The 24,497-nt window shown below is 38.4% G+C and overlaps 1 protein-coding gene and 1 long non-coding RNA gene across 6 annotated transcripts in view; one reads left to right on the top strand and one right to left on the bottom strand.

Annotated features, from left to right (window-relative positions):
• The window catches only part of LOC139760627 (uncharacterized), a 33,611-nt gene extending 18,539 nt beyond the window's left edge, over positions 1-15,072 (top strand). The window contains exons 2-3 of the long non-coding RNA XR_011715374.1: positions 6,167-6,320; positions 12,870-15,072. This is a non-coding gene — a long non-coding RNA (uncharacterized lncRNA). The remainder of the gene's footprint in view (positions 1-6,166; positions 6,321-12,869) is intronic.
• The window catches only part of LOC139760625 (kelch-like protein 5), a 59,942-nt gene continuing 50,502 nt past the window's right edge, over positions 15,058-24,497 (bottom strand). For all 5 annotated transcript variants that reach the window (XM_071684029.1, XM_071684030.1, XM_071684031.1 and 2 more), the window contains 5 exons: positions 20,948-21,172; positions 20,656-20,818; positions 19,562-19,774; positions 17,446-17,617; positions 15,058-16,310 (listed from right to left, as the gene is read on the bottom strand). In XM_071684029.1, coding sequence (XP_071540130.1) covers positions 16,248-16,310; positions 17,446-17,617; positions 19,562-19,774; positions 20,656-20,818; positions 20,948-21,172 — 836 coding nt within the window. In that variant the 3' untranslated portion in view covers positions 15,058-16,247. The remainder of the gene's footprint in view (positions 16,311-17,445; positions 17,618-19,561; positions 19,775-20,655; positions 20,819-20,947; positions 21,173-24,497) is intronic.

The following is a 24,497-nucleotide window of genomic DNA, read 5'->3' as shown; positions in this document are numbered from 1 at the left end:
ACTCCTTGATTATTTGAACATTAACTTTTCAGTATTTTACAAACTTACATAATACAAGACCAGAAAAAGAGGAGGGTTTAATATCACAAGGTTTACACTACACAGTAGCATTATACTATCTGCTAGTATCACTATTAAAAAAGAAAGGCTTACTTATCATTTTCATGCTCTGCCTCTCAGGATTCTGAAGCACCTACACTTATTAATCAATTCAGAGTTTCAACTCTCAGAATTTTATAACAACCAGTTCTTATTCAAATGAGCTGCAGCAGAATTTCCTTTTTACTGGGATAATAAACATTTTCTATAGTGGAGTATAGTAAGTAACCTTATCAACAATACAGTCTAACTTAATTAGCATTAATAACATTGCAGATGCAAATTTTTGCATTTTTTTTTTTTTTTTACTATTACAATTGGATAATTCCCAGAATGAAGAAATGCATTTATTCCTAAGAAAAAAAAATGTACAACTTTCAGAACCATGAAAAATATATTTTTCAGGACTACAACTACTGTATACCCATTTATGATGAACAGGCCATTTCCTGCATGAAGCCAGATAGCATTCACATTGAAAGATGCTTTTTAAAAGACAATTAAACTGGATTTCACCAACAGGAACATAAAATGATGAGGGATGAGCAATCGAATTCATTGTGATTTAACTGTAGTCTGACTTCGATATACTGGCTTTGATAACTTTGTAAGACATTAATCTCCTTTTCTTTAGTAACATCATAAGCTACTGAAAGTCCACCATGCCTAGGTTTAATTGAGAGCCTAATAAACTGATAGAATTTAACTTTAAAAGTAATTCTGTTTAAGCTCATAAGAATTTAACTTTAAAATCACTCCTGTTTAATTATTGAGAGAAATAGCTTAAATTAGGTTGTTTTACATCTGTCAAAATCCACCTATCTCCTCTGCTTATGTATGTCGTTTATACCACACTTAGGATTGGAAGAATGCTGCAGATTCATCCACATAGCTTTCCTGCTTACATGCTCTTTCACACCATAGTTTTGCCTTACTGCTTTCTATGCCCTGTGCATTATATATACTCAGTCTTCTCTCTAATGTCATTTTATACCCTATTTATCTCGATACATAGGTTTGAGTGTTTCCTTGACAATCATTCCAGTACTGCCTGACGTATAAGCTGGAACAGATATGTCAAAAATCTGGACGTCAGAATCCTAATAACTTCAGCTCAAAAAAAATGTTGAAATTCCCTTTTTCCTTTATAAATGAAAAAGAGCTTGAGCAGTTTACATATGTATTGCCTGCCATACTCGCCACCACAGTCCTATGAGAAAAACAGCACAAATAAGAGAAGTATACAATCATATTGATGTGATACCCAAGGGAAAATGTGCTCAATGCACAACAAGTAAGATTTTGAATATCTTTCAAATAAACTCAGGAATTGAGAAAAAAGAAAAATGAAATACAGTAATTTACAGGTCCCAAGCATTCCAAATATTTTAAGGCAATATCAGTGACAGTCATATCTATATCTCAGTACTCTAGTATGCCACATTAAATAAGAAATATTATTTAAAAGTACATACATCTTCCCTAAGTACACTTATTGCATTCCAGGTGATTGCATATTACATATCATTTATTGCATGAATAAAGTGAATTCGAGTGATGTCACATACAAAGGGTGATATGCTGTTAGTGAACTGAACGAGGGCATATGAAACAGCTAAGGAAACTCGTGAAAATAATGAAAGCTCTGCGAGGCCAGGTTATTAATATGGGGCTGTGGTTTTGGTGCATTACACTTGACAGCAAGAGAATGTATGTGTGATAATAAAGCCTTTTCTTTGTTCCTTGTGCTACCTCATTCATGCTGAAATAGCAGACAAGTACGAAAAAATTATTGCTGTTACTGTTATATCTATAAGCTTCTCCCACAGTGAGTAGGGTCTGTGCCTTGCATCTATACTTTTCATGATTACACAAATATAGTACTTGGAATGTTGAAGATAATAAACTCAATTTTGTCTCGTGGCCTTGTCTAACACCAACTGTATGCTTTAGGTAGAGTCAGAGATTCATTAAAGTAAATCCATAAACCTTGCTTTGGCACACCAAAGCCATAATGCAAGTGGTTTCAACACTGTGCTGTAAATTCATTGTCTTTTTAGAAAATTTCATTTCTTTGGCAATTTCTTGCATTTTTGTTTAGAATATGAAATGCCCAGTTGATGCTAAGCACCATATTATGCAACACCCAATCCTCAAATGTTTCTATTTTTAAAGTTATATAATCCACATCATTCCAAGGCTGGGCTTCTTTCATGGCACACAATATTTTCCACTGCAAAGTAAGCTGTGCCAGAAAGTGAAAATATTTCAAACGGCCTGTTTACATCTTCAGTTTCATTTCTTGGTGCACTTGCAATCAGGATTCAAAATCAAAAATAGTCTATTCTTATTTTACTATTAAACATATTTCACAAAAATCATCTAAATATCTACTTTTACATAACTGCGTTTAAATATCCACGATCATAATATTTTGGCTGGTCTTGTGATTGTAGAGTGGGTGAAACATATTACTTTGAGGTGGTTTGGGCACATGGAAGGAATGCAAGATGGAAAGTTTACAAGGAATATGTATGATAGTAAAGGGGTTGGTGTGAGAGGAAGCCAATCTGTAACTTGGGGAAATAAAAGGGAAGAGTAATAGAATGAGAGAAACAGGGAAAGAATGCATGGAATGTTGTATGCAAGGGATAAGTGAAGACTTTTGCCATGGCCACCCTCTTGATTGTAGTTCCCGGAGATAGATTATGCTGCCATAGCAATACCACAGAAATCATGATCAAATATCTTGCATTCTGGAAGAATATGACAAATTTCTTTCAATATCATGTTTCTCGCAAATGTAATCAGTACTCAAAATTAGGCATAGTCCATGTGTTGTGGAGGAATCTGACAAATTGCTTTCTATACCATTTTTCTCTCTAATGTAATAAAGGACTCAAAATTAAGTGTAGTCCAATGATATATTATTTATATATTTAGTCACACTGTGAAGTATCTCATTGCAGCTTTTCCGACATACTGCTAAGTTCATTTATATCTTTGTAAATTTGTTTATGTACATTTATTCTATTTCACTCAGTTTTTGTTTTTAGCCTTTTGACTGGTTTTGTTTATTCATGTAATATACGGTACACCTGCACCCTGATAGTTAGTAACCAAAAATATTTTTAATTTGTAAGTTTGACATTCACAGTTGGTAATAGCTGTTTTGCATACATGAAAAATTTCATGAAAATAAAAATGAAGAATTTCAGAGACATTAGACAGTATTTTTGTTGCTTATTAAAGTTGTAAGATATGTTCACTATATATTTGTCTCTTCAATCAAAATTACCTTTTAAGATAAAAGTGAGAGAATGACAGCTTGTAATGTAAGGTAGCAGGTGGATGGGAGGTGGTAGAATGCTTCGGCATGGGTGAAGTACTGGAGTTCACGGATTGTATACGGGATGGTGACTGATATTAATGGAATCATGGGAACTAAGCTCATCAAACAGATATCCTCTCGCATGTTCTACCCAGATGGTTACAAGGCATAGGCATGCACTAGCCACTCCATACCGTTGAAAAGTAATGTTTGTTTCCAGTTCATTGGGTGAAAGTTTACGAGGTTTCCAATAAGTATTCACTGTGCCTAAAGTAATAAGGCATACACCATTACTGATCACATGCAGCATGCAGTGCTTATGGATTTTGAGGATAAGGAAATAATCTATGAAGATGTAAGCACAAACAATGAAAAATACTATCAAAAGTCCTACTACCTGAAGCTTGATCTCCACAAATTGCAAGAAAGGAAATGAATGGTCATAAATATTTCAAGTGAAAAAAACAGCAACAGGACAAGCTCACCAACATTGTTGAAAGATGCAAGAAACAGAATTCGAATCAAAGAGGTACACTGATGTAGTACCTATCAGGAATCCTTATCTAGTAATACTAAAACACTTGATTGTCGGTGGTGGGTCTTCAAATTCATCCAGATGACCTACATGAAAGCTTAAACATTCAAGAATAAAGCACAAAATCTCCAAAATTCATTTAGATTATTGAGTTAACTGAAAACTTCAACAAAGAAGTTCATTTCTTCACAAGACACAAGGAAACATTTCTCATTAATTTAAAACTTTAAATCTTTGAACAGTCTTAAATTTAAGACTTGCCTTGGATATTGTAGCTATTCAAAGAGCCTTAGTACAAGTTTCTGATAACTTTTTCATACCTTGAATGATGTTTTTTTTTTTTTTTAATACTTTGTCGCTGTCTCCCGCGTTTGCGAGGTAGCGCACGGAAACAGACGAAAGAAATGGCCCAACCCCCCCCATACACATGTACATACACACGTCCACACACGGAAATATACATACCTACACAGCTTTCCATGGTTTACCCCGGACGCTTCACATGCCTTGATTCAATCCACTGACAGCACGTCAACCCCTGTATACCACATCGCTCCAATTCACTCTATTCCTTGCCCTCCTTTCACCCTCCTGCATGTTGAATGATGTATCAACCCTAAATGTTCAAGAAGTAGAGAAGAAACTGAATGGAACTAAGAAAGTCATGAAATTCTTCTTTGACTGGAAAAGGAACACAGCAAAATGCAAATGAATTTGAAAGTAAAAACAATTTGTATATCTTCTTGTAAAATTTATGATCCATGGTCTCCAACTCTGGGACTGAGAGAAAGCATTATGGATGTTGAGTAATTGATGTTGGAGGTGACTGGTTCACTTCATGACTTTATTGTCTTAGTATTTATTTTATTATTTATTTATTTTGCTTTGTCGCTGTCTCCCTTGTTTGCGAAGTAGCGCAAGGAAACAGACGAAAGAAATGGCCCAACCCACCCCATACACAATGTACACACACACACGCAAATATACATACCTATACATCTCAATGTACACATATATATACAAACACAGACACATACATATATACCCATGCACACAATTCACACTGTCTGCCCCTATTCATTCCCATCGCCACCTCGCCACACATGGAATACCATCCCCCTCCCCCTCATGTGTGCGAGGTAGCACTAGGAAAAGACAACAAAGGCCCCATTCATTCACACTCAGTCTCCAGCTGTCGCGCAATAATGCCCGAAACCACAGCTCCCTTTCCACATCCAGGCCCCACACAACTTTCCATGGTTTACCCCAGACGCTTCACATGCCCTGATTCAATCCACTGACAGCACGTCAACCCCTGTATACCACATCGATCCAATTCACTCTATTCCTTGCCCGCCTTTCACCCTCCTGCATGTTCAGGCCCCGATCACACAAAATCTTTTTCACTCCATCTTTCCACCTCCAATTTGGTCTCCCACTTCTCCTCGTTCCCTCCACCTCCGACACATATATCCTCTTGGTCAATCTTTCCTCACTCATTCTCTCCATGTGCCCAAACCATTTCAAAACACCCTCCTCTGCTCTCTCAACCACGCTCTTTTTATTTCCACACATCTCTCTTACCCTTACATTACTTACTCGATCAAACCACCTCACACCACACATTGTCCTCAAACATCTCATTTCCAGCACATCCACCCTCCTGCGCACAACTCTATCCATAGCCCATGCCTCGCAACCATACAACATTGTTGGAACCACTATTCCTTCAAACATACCCATTTTTGCTTTCCGAGATAATGTTCTCGACTCCCAAATATTCTTCAAGGCTCCCAGGATTTTCGCCCCCTCCCCCACCCTATGATTCACCTCCGCTTCCATGGTTCCATCCGCTGCCAGATCCACTCCCAGATATCTAAAACACTTTACTTAGTACTGTGCTTTATATCAATATACTATACCCCAACAATTTACTCAGTTAAGGGCCATGTAATTTCAGGAATGAATACCAAAACTGTCATTTAGCATTGCACATTATTGCTGTCCATTTAAATTGTGCAAAGCAGGTACATGTGTATGGGGGTGGGTTGGGCCATTTCTTTCGTCTGTTTCCTTGCACTACCTCGCAAACGCGGGAGACAGCGACAAAGCAAAATAAATATAAATAAATAGGTACCTTTTCAATTTAAATCTTAAATATATACCTCTAATGCCAATAATTGAAAAATAATCGGTTTCAGGTCTTGGATGATGTTGAGAACAACAGACTGAAAGTAAAGCTCATCAGTGACCATGATCTGAGGACAGCTGAAGGAATTCTGTACCAGGAAACCTTCACACTGTAAACGTTTTGCAGATGTCAGGGTAACTGATGTTGCTGATGCTGTAAAAGAGGTTTGTGGTGGCACCATTGATAATACCCTTATTATTTGTTATGTAGGTGCTGGCGATGTTCTGAAGAAGAAATCAGAGGCGTCAGAGAAATATTGCCGGCTTATTCACTGTGTCTGATGTAAAACTAGTAACTTATGATTTCAAGGGTTCTTCCCAGGATCAGTACCAGGAATGCCTTCTTAGTAAGGTGTTCAGTCTAAATAACAGAATAGTGAACCTTTTTATTTTCAGGAGTGAGTTGAGTTCCTAGACTTATTGCAGCCTTTCTACTTGCATTCTGAAATTTTCATAAAGGCCTAACTACACTTGAATGAAGTGGGTGTTACGTGTTTTGGTATACTCCTTAGTGAGTTTACACATGCATTTTGGAAAAATAAATTGCAGCCTATGTGGAGCACACCCATCCCCTCTTCATGAGTACTCTTGAGATAGGTCTCCGTATCATCTTAAAATATTGTGTTGATGCTTTTAATTTATTTATTTATTTTTATTATTTTGCTTTGTCATTGTCTCCCATGTTAGTGAGGTAGCGCAAGGAAACAGATGAAAGAATGGCCCAACCCACCCACATACACATTTATATACATACACGTCCACACACGCAAATATACATACCTATACATCTCAACGTATACATATATATATACAAACACACACATACATATATACTCATTTACACAGTTCATACCGTCTGCCTTTATTCATTCCCATCGCCACCCTGCCACACATGAAATAACAACCCCCTTCCCCCTCATGTGCACGAGGTAGTGCTAGGAAGACAATTTTATTGCTTTTAAATGCAATAAAATTTCAGACTTATAGAAACAACACTAGATGGGAATTATGATATGATTACTATTTCTGAATCTTGGTTAGATATAAAGAATAGAAATTTCCTTGTCAAATACACAATTCTGGGGTAAACTGTTTAATATTGATGGGGAAATAAATAGGGCAATAGTTTCTTGGTCTTTGTTAAGGCTCATTTTAATCCTGCAGCAAAAAACGATGCTGTTGAGAATGTCAACTTCACTTTTGGAAAAATCAGAGATAAGTTTTTTAAAAAATAACAGTACGGCTAGTTTATAGACACACACTTTCTGGGATTCAGTAATTTCCAAACTATATAAGTATGTTCAGGAAAGCAGTACTGAAACTGGTGAGAATGCCATAACAATGTTATTCTCACATCACCCAGTCATTTTGAAATAATTTGTCAGTTAACACATTTGTCCCTAAAAAATCCATTTAATATACTGTAAAAGAATCTTATTGTACAGTATTAAAAAATTTGAGAAATACTTAAAGAGAAGGACATGCATGTGAAGCATCTGGGGTAAACCATGGAAAGGTCTTTGGGGCCTGGATGTGGATAGGGAGCTGTGGTTTCAATGCATTACACATGACAGCTAGAGACAGTGTGAACGAATGTGGCATTTTTGTCTGTATTCCAGGTGCTACCTCGCTGAAGCAAGGGATAGCAATGCTGTTTTCCTGTGGGTCAGGGTAGCGACAGGAATGGATGAAGGCAAGCAATTATGAATATGTACATGAGTATATAATGTCTATGTGTTGCCTCGCTGACACGGGCAACAGTGTTTATGTATAATATTTTTTTTTATTTATTATACTTAACTGCTGTCTCCCGCGTTAGCATGGTAGCGCAAGGAAACAGATGAGGAATGGCCCAACCCACCCACATTCATGGACACAGACACACACACACACACACACACATATATATATATATATATATATATTTTTTATTTATTATTTATTTTGCTTTGTTGCTGTCTCCCACGTTTGCGAGGTATCGCAAGGAAACAGATGAAAGAAATGGCCCAACCCACCCCCATATACATGTATATACATACACGTCCACACACGCAAATATACATACCTATACATCTCAATGTACACATATATATACACACACAGACACATACATATATACCCATGCACACAATTCACACTGTCTGCCTTTATTCATTCCCATCGCCACCTCGCCACACATGGAATACCATCCCCCTCCCCCCTCATGTGTGCGAGGTAGTGCTAGGAAAAGACAACAAAGGCCCCATTCGTTCACACTCAGTCTCTAGCTGTCATGCAATAATGCCCGAAACCACAGCTCCCTTTCCACATCCAGGCCCCACACAACTTTCCATGGTTTACCCCAGACGCTTCACATGCCCTGATTCAATCCACTGACAGCACGTCAACCCCGGTATACCACATCCATCCAATTCACTCTATTCCTTGCCCACCTTTCACCCTCCTGCATGTTCAGGCCCTGATCACTCAGAATCTTTTTCACTCCATCTTTCCACCTCCAATTTGGTCTCCCACTTCTCCTCGTTCCCTCCACCTCTGACACATATATCCTCTTGGTCAATCTTTCCTCACTCATTCTCTCCATGTGCCCAAACCATTTCAAAACACCCTCTTCTGCTCTCTCAACCATGCTCTTTTTATTTCCACACATCTCTCTTACCCTTACATTACTTACTCGATCAAACCACCTCACACCACACACTGTCCTCAAACATCTCATTTCCAGCACATCCACCCTCCTGCGCACAACTCTATCCATAGCCCACGCCTCGCAACCATACAACATTGTTGGAACCACTATTCCTTCAAACATACCCATTTTTGCTTTCCGAGATAATGTTCTCGACTCCCAAACATTCTTCAAGGCTCCCAGGATTTTCGCCCCCTCCCCCACCCTATGGTTCACTTCCGCTTCCATGGTTCCATCCGCTGCCAGATCCACTCCCAGATATCTAAAACACTTTACTTCCTCCAGTTTTTTCTCCATTCAAACTTACCTCCCAATTGACTTGACCCTCAACCCTACTGTACCTAATAAATTACCTTGCTCTTATTCACATTTACTCTTAACTTTCTTCTTTCACACACTTTACCAAACTCAGTAACCAGCTTCTGCAGTTGCTCACATGAATCAGCCACCAGCGCTGTATCATCAGCGAACAACAACTGACTCACTTCCCAAGCTCTCTCATCCACAACAGACCTCATACCTGCCCCCCTTTCCAAAACTCTTGCATTCACCTCCCTAACAACCCCATCCATAAACAAATTAAACAACCAAGGAGACATCATGCACCCCTGCTGCAAACTGACATTCACTGGGAACCAGTCACTTTCCTCTCTTCCTACACGTACACATGCCTTACATCCTGGGTAAAAAATTTTCACTGCTTCTAGCAACTTGCCTCCCACACCATATACTCTTAATACCTTCCATAGAGCATCTCTATCAGCTGTATCACATGCCTTCTCCAGATCCATAAATGCTACATACAAATCCATTTGTTTTTCTGAGTATTTCTCACATACATTCTTCAAAGCAAACACCTGATCCAGACATCCTCTAACACTTCTGAAACCACACTGCTCTTCCCCAATCTGATGCTCTGTACATGCCTTCACTCTCTCAATCAATACCCTCCCATATAATTTACCAGGAATACTCAACAAACTTATATCTCTGTAATTTGAGCACTCACTTTTATCCCTTTTGCCTTTGTACATTGGCACTATGCAAGCATTCCGCCAATCCACAGGCACCTCACCAAGAGTTATACATACAGTAAATAACCTCACCAACCAGTCAACAGTACAGTCACCCCCTTTTTTAATAAATTCACTGCAATACCATCCAAACCTGCCGGCTTTCATCTTCCGCAAAGCTTTCACTACCTCTTCTCTGTTTACCAAACCATTCTCCCTGACCCTCTCACTTCGCGCACCATCTTGACCAAAACACCATACATCAGCCACTTTATCATCTAACACAACCAACAAACCTTCAAAATAACCACTCCATCCCCTAACATCATCACTACTTGTTAATACCTCCCAATTAGCCCCCTTCACCAATGTTCCCATTCGTTCTCTTGTCTTACACACTTTATTTACCTCCTTTCAAAACCTTTTTATTCTCCCTAAATTTAATGATACTTTCTCACCCCAACTCTCATTTGCCCTCTTTTTCACCTCTTGCACCTTTCTCTTGACCTCCTGCCCCTTTCTTTTAGTTATAGTGATGGGTTATTTGAATGCAAAGGTGAGTAATGTGGCAGTTGAGGGAATAATTGGTGTACATGGGGTGTTCAGTGTTTGAAATGGTGAAGAGCTTGTAGATTTGTGTGCTGAAAAAGGACCGGTGATTGGGAATACCTGGTTTAAAAAGAGAGATATACATAAGTATACCTATGTAAGTAGGAGAGATGGCCAGAGAGCTTTATTGGATTATGTGTTAATTGATACGTGCATGAAAGAGTGACTCTTGGATGTTAATGTGCTGAGAGGTGCAACTGGAGGGATGTCTGATCATTATGTTGTAGAGGTAAAGGTAAGATTTGTAGAGGTTTTCAGAAAAGAAGAGAAAATGTTTGGGTGAAGAGAGTGGTGAGAGTAAGCTTGGGAAGAAGACTTGTATGAGGAAGTACCAGGAGAGACTGAGTGCAGAATGGAAAAAGGTGAGAGCAAAGAACATAAGGGGAGTGGGGGAGGAATGAGATATATTTAGGGAAGCAGTGATGGCTTGCACAAAAGATGCTTGTGGCATGAGAAGTGTGGGAAGTGGGCAGGTTAGAAAGGGTAGTGAGTGGTGGGATGAAGAAGTAAGATTATTAGTGAAAGAGAAGAGAGAGGCATTTGGACAATTTTTGCAGGGAAATAGTGCAATATATATATATATATATATATATATATATATATATATATATATATATACATGTGTATGGGGGTGGGTTGGGCCATTTCTTTCGTCTGTTTCCTCGCGCTACCTCGCAAACGCAGGAGACAGCGACAAAGCAAAAAAAAAATATATATATATATATATATATATATATATATCTTTTTTTTCTTTCAAACTATTCGCCATTTCCCGCATTAGCAAGGTAGCGTTAAGAACAGAGGACTGGGCCTTTGAGGGAATTTCCTCACCTGGCCCCCTTCTCTGTTCCTTCTTTTGGAAAATTAAAAAAAAAAATGAGAGGGGAGGATATATATATATATATATATATATATATATATATATATATATGTATATATTGAAATGGTGTATTGAAATGGTTTGGTCACTTGGAAAGAATAAGTGAGGAAAGATTGACAAAGAGGACATATGTGTCAGAGGTGGAGGGAACGAGGAGTGGGAGACCAAATTGGAGGTGGAAGGATGGAGCGATCGGAGCCTGAGCATACAAGAGGGTGAAAGGCGTGCAAGGAATAAAGTGAATTGGAACGATGTGGTATACTGGGGTCGACGGACATGCTATTAATTGATTGAACCAGGGCATGTGAAGCATCTGGGGTAAACCATGGAAAGTTTTGTGGGGCCTGGATGTGGAAAGGAAGCTGTGGTTTCGGTGCATTATACATGACAGCTAGAGACTGAGTGTGAACGAATGTGGCCTTAGTTGTCTTTTCCTATAGCTACTTCGCACGCATGCAGGGGGAGGGGGATGTCATTTCATGTGTGGTGGGGTGGTGAGGGGAATGAATTATGTATGTGTGTATATATGTATGTCTGTGTATGTATATGTATACGTTGAAATGTATACATATGTATAAGTGCATTTGTGGACGTGTATGTATGTACTATGTATGTGGGTGGGTTGGGCTATTCTTTCATCTGCTTCCTTGCGCTACCTCACTATATGCGGGAGACAATGACAAAGTATAATAAATGAAATAAGTAAAAATATAAACTGAAAACATGTGATGTGGTTGGTAAATATTCTTAGTTGAAGGTGTTATCAATACAGTGCCCACCAGTGAAGTAAGCACAAGTTGGCCCGCAGCAATTATTTTGACACACAGCTTTTTACCCAACCTAAGGTTGTGTTGGCGTCCACCAGTGAAATTAGCACTCTCTCATGAGCAGTGGCATCTATGTAAAATTCCAGCATTCCACATAAGTTCACCTCAGTAGCAGTTTAGCTGTTGTAAGGAGGCCGGGAATGTCTTATTGTTTCCCACATGCCCTGGATTTTATTTTCCCCCCTTTTCCTACCTCTACCACCTACTCTGGTTGGAAATACTTACAAGTGACAAAATAACTTCTATTGTTGCACTTTACTGGGAAAATAAGCCACTTAAGGAAATTTTTAATATTACTGGTGTGAGCCTGAGATCAGCACAACAGCGGGTGAAGTAATTTAGTTATAACTGCATCACCACTACACTGACCCATGTGAAACACCCTGAAAAGGTATAAAAAAACTCTCCACATACTCTAAATGTTCTTGAATAATCAAGTGGGTGCAGATGCATGCTAGAGTGCAAAAGAATTAGAAGAGAAGCCCTAGAGTGCTCAGTGGTGTGTCAGTAAGGACAGTATAATGCTGTTTTCATAAGGACCTTAAGTCCTAGAGGTGCAGGCTGCATCTCGAACTGCTTGTAACTTGTAGGCACCTTAAAAATGGAGTTGATCTTTTAAGAAATATGTACTGTAGTATGAGATATAGCTAAGTTCATATGTGTCGTGGGTTAACGAGTTTACCATTTCTTTGACAGGTGGCCATGGTGAGCATGTGTACCAGTCAACTGTGGTGTGGTTCATTTGTCCTCAAGTACATTGCAAGCATTGTATAGTTCCCTGCATTACTTATGGTATGGGATTGTTTCCCTTATTATGGTGTTGTGGACCTTCAAAATATTGCAAAAGAATGAAACCTCAAGCTATTGTGTGGCCATCTTCCAGATTCATTCAAAAAGCATATAGCTGAATTCTTCATGCAGGATGCAACTCCCCAAGACACTGCCAAACTAGTCACTGATTGGTTTAAGGACTGTGCAGTGAAGTTTTTCAGTGACTGGCCCAGGAAGTCACCAGATTTAAATCTAATAGAAAACTAAAGAGGACATCCCTGGGGATAGGGGAGAAAGAATACTTCCCACGTATTCCCTGCGTGTCGTAGAAGGCGACTAAAAGGGAAGGGAGAAGGGGGCCAGGTGAGGATATTCCCTCAGAGGCCCAGTCCTCTGTTCTTAACGCTACCTTGCTAATGCGAGAAATGGCGAATAGTTTGGAAAAAAAAAAACTAAAGGGCACTTATAAAAAAGAAAATATGTAAAAGGGATACTCCATCACTGCCTAAGCTGAGGGGTGGCTGTTTGTGAAATTTGGGCAAAGATAGACCCAAAATGGCTTCAGAACCTTCCTGATTCAGCTCCTGGTCATTTCAAGGAGTGTATGAAGAGGAAAGGAAAACCAGTACTTGGTGGTGAATCAACAGTTTTCAGTTTTATTTCATGTTTATCCTTGCTGGCTGTGCTGCAGCCTACTTCATTGGCAGGCACTGTAATTTATTTCAAAAGACTCCTTCTAAGGAATATATACATATAAGGGAGAAAGAATACTTCCCACGTATTCCCTGCGTGTCGTAGAAGGCGACTAAAAGGGGGGGGGGGGCTGGAAATCCTCCCCTCTCGGTTTTTTTTTTTTATAATTTTTCGAAAGAAGGGACAGAGAAGGGGGCCAGGTGAGGATATTCCCTCAAAGGTCCAGTCCTCTGTTCTTAACGCAACCTCGCTAATGCGGGAGATGGCGAATAGTATGAAAGAAAAAGATTTCACAAAGTTTATCTCTTAGTCTGAATGACTTCTGTCAGTTGTGGATTGTAAATAGCTGCTGCTTAGGGAAGCACTTCTGTCCTAACTGTTTATCTTTGTTCTACAATGCAAGATATTCTTCTGGTTGTTCTAACAAGGAAGAAGTCATTGATTGAGCAACAGCTCCCTTTTACCCTGCAAGTAATGGAGTCCCACTTGGTTCTGAATTTTATCACCTAACTTCTTCTAGCTTGCTCAAGACCTTGTATGTAATGTTATATACAAAAATTTTGCTCTTAACAGTACACATTAGCAGTTTTCATCCATTACAGCACTAATAACCAATGGGGCAAGGATTAGGAAGAAGTGGAGTGATGGTGTAAGGAAGAATGGAGGTAAAAGAGTGGGCAAGTGAGATGAATAAAAAAAAAAAGTAGGGAGGAGTATGAAAGGAAGGTAACAAAGCTTAGATGCAAGTGCAGTGATATGCTTTCACTCCTAAATGACAATTATGTACAATAATTAGTAACATTTCACCAGTTTTATACAATAAGGAATGATTAGTATCTAATAGCCTACTAGAATCAATGAGTATCAAATTCAGCATATAGTATGATATCTATCCATTATTCTTAACATGCTGTCTCCCACATATCTGGCTAAGGCATTCAAGCATCTTATCAACATTTCAACAACGATGCACCTTTATTCAATACTTTCAAAAGCACTGCATGAGCAAATGAAGCAATTACCAAGAGTTTTTTTTGCAACACTTTACCTCTTTAAAAACAAATATGTACCTTCTGCTTGTATTATAAAAGTGTACCTTACAAATTTCCAAAGATGGTACATCTTGTTACTTTCTGCTTGTTTTATAAGAAAAAAAGTAAAAAAATGTCCCCTTCAAGCAACTCAATACAAATACATTAAGGAAAGGGAAAAGAGCACAATGGGTACAGAGACACATTGAGACTAATGACGGTAATGAGAGATTATGCATTTACTGACAAGATGGCTGCTTGCTATAAGGGACAACAGCCCAAAAACACCCCAACAAAAAAAATTTACAGGAAAATGGGAGACATTTAGGATAAAATGCTCTCTTCTCACCACCTGATGCTTTTCACTTGCAGTGTTTCCAGAGAACAAGTGCAAACTAATTATTTATTACAAAATTGCAATGAAATGCCAAAGATACAAATATCACAGTATTGCATACGTCTAAGAAACTGCTTAAAATGTATGATGGAAATAAACTTCATATACCTGAATAAACCAGTACCCAAATCCTTTTGGATGCCCTATAATGCACCAATGAAATGTTGCCTATTCTAAAGTGAGTGGTACATTTAAATTCCTATTTACCACCAAAAATAATCATTCATTTGCTGTAAGACTATTTCTGCACACACAACTGTATTCTCTTTCCTAACTTGTGTCTTTTACTGTAGACTTAACAAAATGAACTGCATTTGAAAAGGACAAACATTAACTTTTCTCTGTACATCAAGCTCACGAGAAGTATGACAATAATCTATAATAGCTGATTTCTACATGGCAGTGTGATACCATACCAGAAATAATGTCTCATAATTTCATAGAATGTGTTCCTTAACACTACTAAACTAATATAAAATTTTCATTATAAATGTATAAACAGTGTTACAGTTACTGTATGCAGAATAAAGGCATGCAGTGTATGCATTTTCATGTTAAATTTGTTTGATGTATAAGTTATTCATCTCTAAGACTTTGTACTGAGTGGCTTACAAATGTTTGGATTATCATACCCTAATATCATTTGTTAATTTTCTTCACAATCTGATGCTAAACATCTTCCACTGAATTAAAATACTGCAAAGTCCTCATATGCTATCATAATCAGGTTAAAGATGTAAATTTAGCCTTTGCACACTAATTTCCAATGATTGTAAAACAATGCAATTTACAAAATAGTCTAACAAACATTAGGTTTGAACTTGACTGAAGCAAGGATTTGCAGGTTCAGCTTTTGGAAGTGATAACATCAGAAGTACGAGTCATTCATTTTTATATAAAATTAATCCTTCCTCTGAAAGAAAGGTAAAAGAAGGGCCATCCAGATCTTTTTAAAGGAAAAAATAATTTCATTACAGTCATGTCGACCACATGACTTCATAAAACCAATGAAATATTCTCAAAACATTTTGAAAAAATAAAATCATCTCCAAGAAAATCTTAAGACATGATAACGAGATTCAATAAACGAGGAATATTATTGCTATTTTCTACCACTCACAGAAAAACACTTGAGAGTCAACTTATGCATGAATTATCTTAGAAAAGTAGAGTAAGCCTGGGTCAGTGTTCCTTCTTCACCACCACCACACATGCCCCAGCACGACCAGTTGGCAATGGAGCCATCTGCAAAAAGATGAAACATTTTTAAAAGCATGCAGCAAATATGAGTTAGAAAGAATGTATTAAAATATTAGAGCAATGATGGATCAGAAACTCTAAGTGAAAATCCATGTGCATGTTTACTTTTGTAATAGAATTCAACTACATTCAAAATAAACATCAGGTGCTTTAGGAGTTGAAAGTAAGTCTATAGTTTTATATCCCTAGTCTTTTATACTTATGACATTTTGGCTTTTTAAACCATGTCTTTGTTAACAATTTCACAACTGAAATACTGTAATCTTATTCTATTACCCATGTTTTGCAATAAACAAGCAAGTTTCAATTCTGAATAGTTGCACGAAAAAAAATGAGCACACCAAATGATGGTCCTGCTTAATTTTTTGACAGCAATTTTTTTAATTTGTTGTTGAAGTGCATCCCTTCCAGTTATCATGTGGAGTTTGTTGTTCACTGTCAGTACTTTCGTCTGATTGTAATTTCATCAGTTTTTCAATATCTATGGCATCCAAAAAATTTTGAATGAGAAGAAAAAAAATATGAAAATGGTGAAGTTAGAAATAAACTGGAGATGCTCGAAAGATAAGAGTGATGAGGGACCCACAGTGGCTGGATAATATTACAGTATATTGCGATGTGTGATGCATTTCTTTTTTTTCCCAAAGCAAAAAAAAATTGCCTGAAAATTCATTACATCTTTTTTTCTGAAAGTTACCATTGGCATTTCTGCAAGTCACGTTATTAAAGATAGGAGCCATTGTTTTAACATACAGCTGAAGTGAGTTACCATGCATGGTATCTATCAGTATATATTAGATGGTAAGGTAGGTAAATGAAACAGTACTGGAACTAGGAGCAGGTCTGCAGTGTGCATGGGGTGGATTGGTATGGGATGTGAACAACTGCTGTTTGCAATGTAGTCGGGGAATGAGATGTGAATAAGGAATAATTACTTACATAAAAAAATATTCTGAATTCTTCTACATATATCTGACTACAGCTAGGTCTTTAACACATGGTGTGATTATAATATATTGTCAATATGACTTGAAAAGGGGATATGATACTGACAAACATTTTAAGGTGAAAGTCAGAATTCCAAGTTCTCTTAAAATTCATAATTATACTCAAATCTCACCTGTGTCCATTCGTTGGTTTGTGGATCATAAGCATGAACAAGGTTTAGGTACGTCTGGCCATCATAGCCACCAACACAAAATAGACGATGACCCAGGAGACTCACTCCTGCATTATCACAGCCAACGCTTAAGCACGCTACTTGAGTCCAAGTGTCTGTAGCAGGATCATACCTGGAGACATCAGGAATTTACCCTTACTGAGAATAATATAAAAGGTGGATGAAAACTCTTTCACCCTTAAATTTCTCCCAACATTTATAATACTAAAAACAGATATAAGTAATCTAGGAATCATTCATATTCTTCCACATAAAACTACATACCATTAATATAAGGGGTACATATCAATAATTAATCAAACACAGAGCCTTTTACACATTTGATATGATTTTCAATCATTACGGGTAACTGAATAGCAACTCTACCCAAACGAACTGGGCATCCCAGTCTAATTCCTACAAAAACAGTTTCAATAAAAAGGTGCAAGTGGCCTCACACAAAAAGATCATGCCTGAAACTTAATATGACAAATGCAGATTTGCATAGCTGATTGGAATGTAAGAGGAATAAACAATGGAAAGTTCTGTGGGGCCTGGATGTGGAAAGGGAGCTGTGGTTTCGGTGCATTATTACATGACAGCTAGAGACTGAGTGTGAACGAATGGGGCCTTTGTTGTCTTTTCCTAGCGCTACCTCACATACATGAGGGGGGAGGGGGTTGTTATTTCATGTATGGCGAGGTGGCGATGGGAATGAATAATGGCAGACAGTATGAATTATGTACATGTGTATATATGTATATGTCTGTGTGTGTATATATATATATATATATATATGTATACGTTGAGATGTATAGGTATGTATATTTGCGTGTGTGGACGTGTATGTATATATATACATGTGTATGTGGGTGGGTTGGGCCATTCTTTCGTCTCTTTCCTTGCGCTACCTCGCTAACGTGGGAGACAGCGACAAAGCAAAATAAATAAATAAGTTTTGGAAGGGAAATCAAATCTTTTTTAGCATGGGCAGGACGCAAGTATAAGGGAATATATAACAATTAACTAAAATTTTACATCTGCTTAGCAGATCATACAAAACAGCAAGAGTCACTGTTCATATACACTGAATATCATTACTTTCTGTCTCTTGTGAACATTCCCATCATCACACCACTTATTTGGCTTGAAAGTGTTAATCTTACTAATGTGTTCCTTGAATATGCGTCTCAAGTTTCATCATTGCATTTAAAAGAACTGACACAGAAGATCCTGAGGATGGCAACAAAGAGAGTAATAAAAATGAATGATCTAAATCAATGTTGAAGGTGAGACTATAAAATAGCTAATCATGGGAGAGAGAAGAGTAACCTTAAGTTTATTAATCAGTTAAACAATGCTGACAAGACAATTTTTCAAAAAATGCATAGATAGAGCAACCATAGGCCAAAAGTAGAACTGAAGAAATAGGAAAATATGCAAATAAGTACTTTTGCAGTATCTACATAGTAAGTACATAAAATAAACAAAATAATGAGAATAAATGGTGTTTTACAAAAATTTGAAAAGTTGCATGATACCAGGAGATATTCAAGAGTGAAATACTGTTAGTGAACTCCCTTCTTGTATGGTAAAAGCAGATAATTACAAAAAACAAGCGACTACACTTATTCGTACTTATCTATTACTATTAATATTATTTATACTTTTCAGTTTCCTGCATTAGCAAAGTAGCACCAGGAAACAAACAAAAAAAGACCCATCCACTCTCATATACATACATGCAAACATGCATACTCATACATATATACATGTAAATATTCACACTTGTTCACTTTTATCCATTCCCGGCACCATCCCAACCCACAGAAAACAGCATTGCCACCTCCTGCAACAGCAAGGTAGCACCAGGAAACAAAGAAAAGCCAGACCTATTACTAAAAACAGATATACATGCCCTTATGATATCTGGAAATGATTTTTCTTTTTTTTCTTTTGCATTCTAATTTAGTATCCTGCTTCCACCAACAATGGAAAACTGACGTTAAAGTTAAAGGACAGCATAGTTTTCATTTTATTGCAAGCTACAGAATGGGAGATGCTTAATGACCATTACCTTTCAACACAGTCAAATCTGGAAGCACAAGGGTTGGAGGCAGGAGCATCATGACCACCAACAGCATACAGGAATCCATTGACCACACCAACACCAACACCTCCTCTTCTTCTGGCCATGGGTGCACATGGGGTCCACTTGTTGGTATGGGGGTCATAACACTCTACAGTTCGTAGGCATGAAGATCCATCCCTCCCTCCTACTGCATATAATCTGTAAACAACACACAATACTTTGTAAGTAAATACACTTCTGTTTCACATATCCATTATGCTCTAGGCCCAAGAGTCTTCAGAGTCAATACATCCATTTGACGAACCCATGTAATAAGCACTTGGGAATATGCAGATTACAGAAATTCATTGCTACAGGAATGAATATTAATCGAGTGAAATGTAACAATTTTTGTGTAAGCTTGAATAATATAAAAAGAAGTAATTTTATTGCATGGGTGTCCTTGTTTCACTCTTACACACTAGACATGGGATGTGTGAAGTGAGGGTCTGTATGCACTTCATTCATCCCATGTATATGGGAACAAGTTGAAAATGATACACAAAACTTACAGTTAAACGAAAAAATTAATGTAAAAATGATGCAAAATAGACAATCAAAAAGGAGATGGGCATATTCAAACACGAGAAGCAAAGCTGTGTTAATACCAATGATGAACAGTACAATCCACATCTCACCTTATGCACTGGGTCTTAAACAAGGTGGAATGTATGTGATCTTGGAATTATTTTTAACACCTGAAAAAGTTAAAAGACTTTCTGGTTAGCAGTTAAATCTTCATGTTGATGGCCTTAATGACCCTGCCAATTAATAGGCCTATGCCCAACTACCAACCAAACAAACTGTATGCCCTCAAAATTCAAGATAGGTTCTTCTTTGTTACAAAAGAGATCTATGAATGAACTGTGGTTGACACAAGTGAAGGACAACAACAGTTATCATATATATGGATGGATACATGGAAATAAGAACAGAAGAAATCATCCACATCATAATCTGCACCATATGATGGTTAAATAAGAGTGACTGAAATAAAGTGAGTGCAATTACAGAGGAGACCATAACAAGCATAATCTAACCTTCCATTTAAAACTGCAACACCCACTGTTGACCTCGAAGTAGACATTGGTGCAACATAGCTCCACTGTCGTGCTTGTGGATCCCATCGCTCAACAGTATTTAAGTAACTCCAACCATCATGACCACCAACAGCATACAGTGGACCCTCTAAAACACCAACGCCTTTAATAAAGGTAAAAACATAATATGTGCTTACTGTAATGAAAATTAACTTTTTGGTTTGACATTGCTCAAGAAAAGGATGTTTTATGCAATGCAGACATATGTTCAATTTGTGGGGATCTTTTTTACCTAGACCATGTCTATGGGTAGACATTGGAGGAAGCAGGGACCACATGTTTGTGCTAGGATCATATGCTTCAACAGTGTTCAGTGTCTTCAAGCCATCTCTTCCTCCAACAATGTGCAGCTTTCCATCCAAAATTGCCACACCAAATTGTAAACGTCGGCCAGTCATTGTTCCCACAGTGGTCCAGGTGTTTGTTCTCAAGTTGTATTTCTCAATTCCTGCTGAACCTGTAACCAAATATTTAACAGTCACCAAGATTTTTCAGGTATTTGGTATACATACTTATGTTCATACATCCACATGCTTTCTTTCTTAATACCTGCTTACCTTTCCCAATTAGCATCACAATCAGAATCACATGACTGAGCCTATTTGGGAAAAAATTTCACCCTTCTGATTCTTAGAAAGTAATAATATAGGAGGGGAGGATTTTCAGCCACTGGCTCCTATCTCTTTTAGATGCCTTCTACAACACAGGAAACACAAGGGAATTATATAAAAATTTCTCCCCTAGTCCCAGGAAGTGTATGTATGAATAAGTGTAAATGTATAACTTGCCTTACTATTCCTGTCCCAAGGGTCCCTTCTATCTTCTATGGTTCAGATCAAAGAATGTGGTGATGTTTTGTGTGTGTGTGGGGCAATCCAGGAGTGTTTATATATATATATATATTTTTTTTTAATTTATATATATATATATATATATTTTTTTAATTTTCCAAAAGAAGGAACAGAGAAGAGGTCCAGGTGAGGATATTCCCTCAAGGGCCCAGTCCTCTGTTCTTAACGCTACCTCGCTATTGCGGGAAATAGCGAATAGTATGAAAAAAAAAAAAATATATATATATATATATATATATATATATATATATATATATATATATATATATATCTTTCTTTCTTTCATACTATTCGCCATTTCCCGCGTTAGCAAGGTAGCGTTAAGAACAGAGGACTGGACCTCTGAGAGAATATCCTCACCTGGCCTCGTTCTCTGTTCCTTCTTTTGGAAAAATTAAAAAAAAACGAGAGGGGAGGATTTCCAGCCCCCCGCTCCCTCCCCTTTTAGTCGCCTTCTACGACACGCAGGGAATACGTGGGAAGTATTCTTTCTCCCCTATCCCCAGGGATATATATATATATCTTTTTCTTTCTTTTAAACTATTCGCCATTTCCCGCATTAGCAAGGTAGCGTTAAGAACAGAGGACTGGGCCTTTTTTGGAATATCCTCACCTGGCCCCCTCTGTTCCTTCTTTTGGAAAATTAAAAAAAAAAACGAGAGGGAAGGATTTCCAGCCCCCCACTCTCTCCCCTTTTAGTCGCCTTCTACGACACGCAGGGAATACGTGGGAAGTATTCTTAATCCCCTATCCCCAGGGATAATATATATATATGCAAGAGTTTTGGAAGAGGGGCAAGTATGAAGTCTGTTGGGGATGAGAGAGCTTGGGAAGTGAGTCAGTTGTTGTTCGCTGATGATACAGCACTGGTGGCTGATTCATGTGAGAAACTGCAGAAGCTGGTGACTGAGTTTGGTAAAGTGTGTGAAAGAAGAAAGTTAAGAGTAAATGTGAATAAGAGCAAGGGTATTAGGTACAGTAGGGTTGAGGGTCAAGTCAATTGGGAGGTAAGTTTGAATGGAGAAAAACTGGAGGAAGTAGTGTTTTAGATATCTGGGAGTGAATCTGCCAGCGGATGGAACCATGGAAACGGAAGTGGATCATAGGGTGGGGGAGGGGGCGAAAATTCTGGGAGCCTTGAAGAATGTGTAGAAGTCGAGAGCATTATCTCGGAAAGCAAAAATGGGTATGTTTGAAGGAATAGTGGTTCCAACAATGTTGTATGGTTGCGAGGCGTGGGCTATGGATAGAGTTGTGCGCAGGAGGATGGATGTGCTGGAAATGAGATGTTTGAGGACAATGTGTGCTGTGAGGTGGTTTGATCGAGTAAGTAACGTAAGGGTAAGAGAGATGTGTGGAAATAAAAAGAGCGTGGTTGAGAGAGCAGAAGAGGGTGTTTTGAAATGGTTTGGGCACATGGAGAGAATGAATGAGGAAAGATTGACAAAGAGGATATATGTGTCGGAGGTGGAGGGAACGAGGAGAAGAGGGAGACCAAATTGGAGGTGGAAAGATGGAGTGAAAAAAATTTTGTGTGATCGGGGCCTGAACATGCAGGAGGGTGAAAGGAGGGCAAGGAATAAAGTGAATTGGAGCGATGTGGTATACCGGGGGTGACGTGCTGTCAGTGGATTGAATCAAGGCATGTGAAGCGTCTGGGGTAAACCATGGAAAGCTGTGCAAGTATGTATATTTGCGTGTGTGGACGTATGTATATACATGTGTATGGGCGTGGGTTGGGCCATTTCTTTCATCTGTTTCCTTGTACTACCTCGCAAATGTGGGAGACAGCGACAAAGCAAAAAAAGAAAAAAAATATATATATATATATATATATATATATATATATATATATATATATATATATATATATATATTTTTTTTTTTTTTTTTTTTTATACTTTGTCGCTGTCTCCCGCGTTTGCGAGGTAGCGCAAGGAAACAGACGAAAGAAATGGCCCAACCCCCCCCCCCCCATACACATGTACATACACACGTCCACACACGCAAATATACATACCTACACAGCTTTCCATGGTTTACCCCAGACGCTTCACATGCCTTGCTTCAATCCACTGACAGCACGTCAACCCCTGTATACCACATGACTCCAATTCACTCTATTTCTTGCCCTCCTTTCACCCTCCTGCATGTTCAGGCCCCGATCACACAAAATCTTTTTCACTCCATCTTTCCACCTCCAATTTGGTCTCCCTCTTCTCCTCGTTCCCTCCACCTCCGACACATATATCCTCTTGGTCAATCTCTCCTCACTCATTCTCTCCATGTGCCCAAACCATTTCAAAACACCCTCTTCTGCTCTCTCGACCACGCTCTTTTTATTTCCACACATCTCTCTTACCCTTACGTTACTTACTCGATCAAACCACCTCACACCACACATTGTCCTCAAACATCTCATTTCCAGCACATCCATCCTCCTGCGCACATCTCTATCCATAGCCCACGCCTCGCAACCATACAGCATTGTTGGAACCACTATTCCCTCAAACATACCCATTTTTGCTTTCCGAGATAATGTTCTCGACTTCCACACATTTTTCAAGGCTCCCAAAATTTTCGCCCCCTCCCCCACCCTATGATCCACTTCCGCTTCCATGGTTCCATCCGCTGACAGATCCACTCCCAGATATCTAAAACACTTCACTTCCTCCAGTTTTTCTCCATTCAAACTCACCTCCCAATTGACTTGACCCTCACCCCTACTGTACCTAATAACCTTGCTCTTATTCACATTTACTCTCAACTTTCTTCTTCCACACACTTTACCAAACTCAGTCACCAGCTTCTGCAGTTTCTCACATGAATCAGCCACCAGCGCTGTATCATCAGCGAACAACAATTGACTCACTTCCCAAGCTCTCTCATCCCCAACAGACTTCATACTTGCCCCTCTTTCCAGGACTCTTG

Source organism: Panulirus ornatus, chromosome 37 (genome assembly GCF_036320965.1).
Source record: "Panulirus ornatus isolate Po-2019 chromosome 37, ASM3632096v1, whole genome shotgun sequence".
In the NCBI taxonomy this organism is placed as follows: domain Eukaryota; kingdom Metazoa; phylum Arthropoda; class Malacostraca; order Decapoda; family Palinuridae; genus Panulirus; species Panulirus ornatus.
The sequence above is the reverse complement of the archived record's forward strand: the minus strand, read 5'-3'. Positions and strand labels throughout refer to the sequence as shown.